General features: G+C 46.2%; 1 protein-coding gene across 2 annotated transcripts; it reads left to right on the top strand.

Moving 5' to 3' along the window:
- The first annotated feature begins 309 nt into the window (after positions 1-309).
- On the top strand, positions 310-5,254 carry LOC124685961 (E3 ubiquitin-protein ligase MBR1-like). 2 transcript variants are annotated; one of them, XM_047219979.1, is made up of 6 exons: positions 310-366; positions 2,123-3,501; positions 3,642-3,692; positions 3,767-3,865; positions 4,030-4,182; positions 4,959-5,254. In XM_047219979.1, the coding sequence occupies exons 2-6, from the start codon at positions 2,215-2,217 to the stop codon at positions 5,094-5,096; spliced, it is 1,728 nt and encodes a 575-aa protein (XP_047075935.1). In that variant the 5' UTR covers positions 310-366; positions 2,123-2,214; the 3' UTR covers positions 5,097-5,254. The 2 variants fall into 2 exon arrangements, with proteins under 2 accessions (XP_047075935.1, XP_047075934.1); XM_047219978.1 differs by having other exon boundaries at positions 3,764-3,865.
- The last annotated feature ends 1,540 nt before the right edge of the window (positions 5,255-6,794 follow it).

Below are 6,794 nucleotides of genomic sequence, written 5' to 3'. Positions count from 1 at the left end.
ACGCCGTCGTCCGCAGGAACCGTGTACCCTAGCGCCACCACCCTCCCAAATGGGCATCCGTAGGATTCCACTTCCACGCACCCAGCAAGCCGGCCCACTCCACACCCACAACCCGACCCGACCCGCTAATTCCGCTGTCGCTCAACTTGTCCGCTTAAATCGCCTCGGATCCTGCCAAAGGACGAAAGGAATCCCAGCCGAACCAGCAGGCGCCCCCAACTTTCTTCTCTCCCCTCCTCGGCGTCTCCTCCCATTCCGGCGCCGCCGCCGCGCGCGAGGATAGGTACGGCCGGCGCCGTCGCGGACGAACTCCATCCCCGCGCGCCCCCTATCCGACGGCCGACCTCTCGACCAGAATGCGCTGCTGTATGACCACTCTGCTGCTTCTGTTTTCTACTACTCTTTTTTTTTTCTTCAGTCTGTGCGTTCGGTTTTGTTCGAGGCAGGAACTCGCTTTGCCTCGCGCCGCGATGTGTGTTGGAATGTCTGGGCCGCCTCTCGGCTGGCATAGAACTTGATTTCAGTTTTGTGGTGAACAGTTCGTGTTACTGTACCGTTGATTCTACGCTCGGAAATGCAAAAAAAAAAAAAATATATATATATATATATTCTTCGTCTTGGGCTTAGTTCTGATCTTAAATTTTCGACACATTAACAAGCAGTTCAGTTGCGCTGCAGTTTTCTTTTTCTTTTTTACGGATGAGCATTTCGAGTAGCAGTTGTGTACAAAACAAGTTGGTTATTGGCGCTGACGGTTTATTTATTCGTCCTCCGCACAAGGTTCAGACGAATCGCTGTGCGGATAGGCAAGTGATATCAGGGCGCCAATGGCCATGTCATGATGTGCACCCCAATCCTTTTGTGAAGCTTATCTCCACAAATATACTTCTGCATTATAAGGCTGTTGATGACATCACCATCTTGTTTATGGCAGAATATTTAGGGACGCCTGTTGAACTGAACCTCAAGCGCCACTAGCCCACTAGCCCTGCCGATGTTTTATTTTTTTGGTGACTTGCGAAGCTCTATGGCAAGTCATCCTATGCTTGACCCCGAGCGTTGTTGCTGCCAATACTCTTATCCTCCTTCGCGCATTCTGCAGCCAGTGTGGAATATTGTGATATTTTGGTGCCTGAAGGAAGTGTTTGGATGGAGCGTTGTAGGCACTTAGCTAAGCACACCAATCAAGAATAAAATTAACTTCGCATACTTGGTTGTTGGCGTGTTGTTTCAGTATTAAATATATATATGCACACGGCTCTAGTTTGTAGTAAGAGTGTTTTCATTTTACTTATTTGTGTATGTTGGACTGGGATGGGATCCCAGTGTAAGAGAGAATGTGCTAGTGCGGCATACTCTTTTGCCTCGTTTTGCACACAGCTCGACTGCAGTATGCTTAATACTCAGGCCACTCTGTTGCTTTTGTTGTCTTTTTTTCTTAGTCGTGTCTTGGCATCCATTCTCCAGGTTTTGTTGCTTATTGGCGCTGACGGTTTATTTATGCTCCGCATAAGGTTCAGACGAATCGCTATGCGGATAGGCAAGTGATGTCAGGGCGCCAATGGCCATGCCATGATGTGGTCCCAATCCTTTTGTGAAGCTTATCTCCACAAATATACTTCTGCATTATATGGTTGCTGATGACATCACCATCTTGTGTATGCCAGAATATTATTAGGGACGCCTGTTGATTTTTTTTTTTTGCGTGACTTTCGCAGCTCTATATCAAATCACGATAGAATTGACACTGAGCGTTGTTGCGAATACTCTTATCCTCCTTCTGAAAGCATTGTAGGCAGTTAGCTAAGCACACCAATCAAGGATCAAATTAACTTGCATACTTGGTTGTTTGCTTGTTGTTTCAGTGAGTATTAAATATATATATATGCACACGGCTCTAGTTTGTAGTACTATGCGTGTCTTCATTTTGCTTATTTGGGTAGGAGTATGTTGGACTGGGATGGGATCGCAGTGTAAGAGAGGATGTGCTAGTGCGGCATAATCTTGTACTACCTCGTTATGCACCCAGCTCGACTGCAGTATGCTTTAATACTCTGGTCAGTCTGTTGCTTTTGTTGTCCTTTTTTTTTGCTTATTTGTTCTCTTGGCATCCATTCTCCAGGTGCTGTTGCTTACTGATCCTTGCAACTCGTGGCCCGGGGCAACTCGCCGTCGGAAAATTTCCTATCTCAGTATTTGGTGCCGCCTAGTTACATGGAGGAGTATTTAAGCAGGAGATCAAAAACAGCAATTGGTTATCTTAGAAGAGGTTCCGGCATCTCTTCGAGAGAACGAAGTTCTCAAGAGACCACCTGTCAGAACACCGATGGACAGGGGAGCCCAGCAGGAGTCAATCCTGTGAAAACCAGGCTGGCTGATAATCAGGAGAGACCAAGATATTTGCATGGTTCATACAACTCTGCAAGCTCAACGGCCATTTCCAGAAGATTTTCCAAAGTTCCCCTTCGGAAGTTTGGTGAGGAGAAGCGAAGGCAGTCTTTGCTGGAAGGAATTGACATTGCTCAAACAAGTAGAAGAAAGGCCGAGGCCAATAATGTGGAGGGTAGTAAGAAAATAGTTGCAGAGAAGCAAAGTTTAGGTGCTCCCAGGACCGGAACCAAAGATGACCAACTGGGAGCACCTGACCCTGAGGTTTCACATTCTGCTGGTTCTTCAGATGTACCTGCTCATACAGCTGAGTCCTTGGTAAGGAGCGCTTCACTCAGTTCTAGAACACATAGGCAGAAGGATAAGGAATTGAATTTATGCAGACCTGGATATCCTTGCTCTTCGTCATTTACTAACCAGCCTACTATACCTAGAATTCCTACCATTGGCGCGCAGCCACCGAATGGTCTTAGTAGTGATGAACAGAGACATCGACCACGTGGTCTTAAAAACCTTGGTTGCAGTTCAGTCTCCGATGTTTTGCCATCAGGATGTTCATCTGATTCAGTTTATAGCAGGAGGTTTGATGCTGTTAGAAAGAGAGTTTCTGATGGGGAAAGCTCTTCAAGATCAAGGGTCATAAGTGGGCCCTCCAGTTTAGGTCGTTCACATACATTATTTCCTAGCATTAGCGGTCCTAGAATCAGAAGTACTGATCAATCAGCTCCTCAACAAACATTAGGTAGCCTCAGCAGAAATATTCAGGATTCAGCAGTATCAGTAAGGACAAGACGAACTTCTCGGGACAGTAGGTTCAGGATGTCTGAGGAAAGACAGGATGGCATGCTTTCTCTTCATGAGCCTACCGTGGGGAATCAAGAGTCCGTGGGGGTACATTTTTCAGTGGAAGAGGTTTCTTCAGAAAGCTCAGTAAGACCATTATCTGTGGAACTACCTCATGCAATTTATTCAGCTGGTCGTCAGGGGTCAAGTACTCGTACTACAAGGGGAACATCGAGCTCTCATTTCGAGGAAACTCCCCTACAAACATCTCGTGGTCTTTTGCGAGAGAGACGTGGCCACAGACGCATAAACATGGAAGGCATTGCAGAGGTTTTTTTCCAACCTTTTTTTTACATTGGTTCCAGTTGCTCTGTTCTTTTAGATAGGTTATATGTAGGATTAAATCCAATGACATGCACTATGACTAAGGAGGTGTTCTAAGTGTTTCTTTGGTCTATACTTGTATGTAGGTATTACTAGCGCTGGACAGGATTGAACAAGAAGCTGAGCTGACTTATGAGGTTAGTGAGTTTGCCATCATTTTCGTAAATTTCTTGGGACTGCTTTTTCACTGAAAATGAAACATGTTTAGCAGCAATTGCGTGTATTGGAGACAAATCTGTTACTTGGTGCTTTCACCTCCCAAGATCAGCATAGAGAGATGCGGATGGATATTGACAACATGTCCTATGAGGTATTATTTTTGTCATATATAATTCATACTGAAGGGGTTCATACAGAAGTGGTTTTCTTTGCGAAAATCTTTCTCCATCTGTGATTTTCATAAATTTGATACTTGACGGGACAGCTTCTGGTATACTCATTCAAGATTAATTTCTTTTTCATTTTTCTGAACAGGAACTATTAGAATTGGAAGAAAGAATAGGCTCAGTAAGTACCGCACTTTCTGAAGAACAGTTTGCCAAATGCATCAGAAGGCGTTTATATAGACCAGCCGCCACAGAAGTAAAAACATCGATCGTAGATGACAACAAGTGCAGCATATGCCAGGTAAATATCTACCAACTGGATTCTATTATTCCAATGGGCTGCTTGGATTGGATGTAAAATTAGTGTGGCCAGCAGCGTTTAGCACAAAAGGAACTAACTGCCTGTGGACACACTAATTTTACAACCATTCCAAGCAGGGCTGTTACAGAGTATAGAATAAAATAAAAACCATTTGGTATTGAATATTATTTTGCTTTGCATCATCCTTTATTTCTTGGCTACCAAGTGGATATGTTGACTTTCTGTGTTCAATTTTCCGATTAATCTTCTTGACATTGACCAAGAGAACACTTCCTCACAGTCAAAAATAATAAAAAATAGAACACTTCTAGAACTGCCATGATCATCCTTTTTTTTTAAATGCCATGATCCCACTATCCTAGTACTTTTTTTTTGGTTGAGTACATATCCAAGTGTCCCATCATGAAAATGACCAGTTACTTCATTAGTTGCTTGGTACTTGTCAATGTTTTAACACTGTTCGCACTTAAGTTCGCATCGTCCCTACTTGTTCCATACTAATGATTCTTCTGCACCTATATATTGAAAGAGAAGTGCTACTACAATCTACCTTTTTTGTCAAAAACACTACCTAGTATACTCGAAACGCTGTCATCTGAAGCTTCTTCCAACAGCGCCAATTATCCACTTGGTGCTCCTGGAAGAAAATGGTGCAAAATAGCGCCTAACAGGGGTTACCTAACTGCTTTATATGTAGAAGGTGGAGGGCCCCGTAGATCCTTATTGATGAATATGGTTTGCTCTTGCTATTCCAGGAAGAGTTCCTGAAGGGCGAGGAGGTTGGCAGGCTGCGGTGTGAGCACCAGTACCATGTGTGCTGCATTCGCCAGTGGCTCCTGCAGAAGAACTGGTGCCCGATATGCAAGGCTTCAGCGTTGCGCTCTCTCAACTGAACCTAACCTTGGAGGTTCAGACTTGTAAAGTACTTCCACCTGTCTGAAAGTAGCCTTTGGTGTGTGAACCTGCGAATAATCCAGTTTGTAAATATCAAATGGATTCTGCCCTGAAAAGTCCCCTACCAGATCCGTGGAGACCTTGCAGAAAATTTCGAAACAATTTGGCAGCATCGACATGAAATACATATGATGTCACAAAAATATTGACATTGATAGAAATGTTAGGGAAAAAAAAAATCTTGGCTGGCCAACTGAATTTCTCTAGCACGCAACTTTTCCTCTTGGATTAGCGTACAGAACATCTCTTATCTGGCAGCTTTTCCGATCAAATGCCAGTTTGAACTGTCAACAAAAAAGGTAAGCGTCAGGTCGACCAGGTATGGACTGCTTAAGGAGATAACGGCGAGGTGGAGGCTGAGTGGTGGATTGATGAGATCTGAGATCTAGGGTTTGGCCCGATCTCGCGAATTGACCCAAGATTCGAGGGGAAAAGATGGGAGAGCGCGAGGAACACGAAGAACACGAGGAACACGAGACTCACGCACGCACACCGACCCGATACAACCGATACTTACCCTCGTGGCTCGATGGACCACGCCAATAGAATCACCCGGGAGACTCGAGGTAGAATCCCGGAGGAGAGATCGGTGTTGGAGCAAGGGAATTGGTAGGCGAGAGAGTGCCTTGCACTAGAATCTCACATAGCAATTCACCAAACAACAACAAGGGTTGCCTTGATTACGAGAGGATGATACCCAAGGGAGACTAAGCTCAAAGTTAGGTTTGAGTTCTAAACAAGTCTAAAGAGCCAAAGGGGTGTTTGGGGTGCTTATATAGTCTTACAAGGCGACATGGGCCGAAAAGGTAAGTTTGGGCCGAAAATATAGCTTAAGTCGTGCAGGCCGGTCAGGGAGCCGGTCAGACCGGGCCTGTGACCGGGCGCCGACCGGACGAGGTCCCGAAGCCCCGGTATGTTGCCCGGATGGCACGAGCGCCAAATCCGGTTTGGACCGGGCGGCCCGGTCAGGAGGCCGGTCAGACCGGGCTAGGGACCGGGTGGCCCGGTCAGAAGCCGGTCCGACCGGGTTCCGGACCGGCCGTCCTTCTTCTCTTCCGTGCGCTCTTCGGGCGACGTCCGGTCCAGCCTCCGTGTACATCTTCTCGATCGCTGCTCCTCTCCTTCCCTTGACCATGACGTACCGTCCTCTCCGTGGTCTTGATGCTCCACGTACCTAATGACACAAAGGGTTTCGGCATGAGGTAGCATTCCATCCAATGGGGTATCTAGGTCGAGGGAAGTGAGGAGCGAGTTCACCTTGTCGTGTAGAGCTTTAACTCGAGCCCTTGTCATTGGTCCACTTGGGGGACTTGTTGGCCTTGATGTAGTGTCGTTGGTGAGCGGGGCTACATCATCTCCCCCCCCTTGGGAGAGAGTCGTCCTCGACTCTTGTTCCTCCTCATCTCCATGATGTGGGGAGAGGTCCGAGATGTTGAAAGTTTTGCTCACCAAGTACTTGGATGTTGGTATGTCGATGACGTAGGCGTTGTTGTTGATGCGCTTGAGTACCTTGAAAGGCCCATCTCCTCTTGGCTTGAGCTTGGAGTTGCGTTCTTGAGGGAACCTTTCTTTCCTTAGGTGAACCCAAACTAGGTCTCCTTCTTCAAACACTCGTTCTTTCTTCTTGGCGTTGATGC

Source organism: Lolium rigidum, chromosome 2 (assembly GCF_022539505.1).
Source record: "Lolium rigidum isolate FL_2022 chromosome 2, APGP_CSIRO_Lrig_0.1, whole genome shotgun sequence".
NCBI lineage: Eukaryota > Viridiplantae > Streptophyta > Magnoliopsida > Poales > Poaceae > Lolium > Lolium rigidum.
This window is presented reverse-complemented; position numbering and strand designations above follow the sequence as displayed.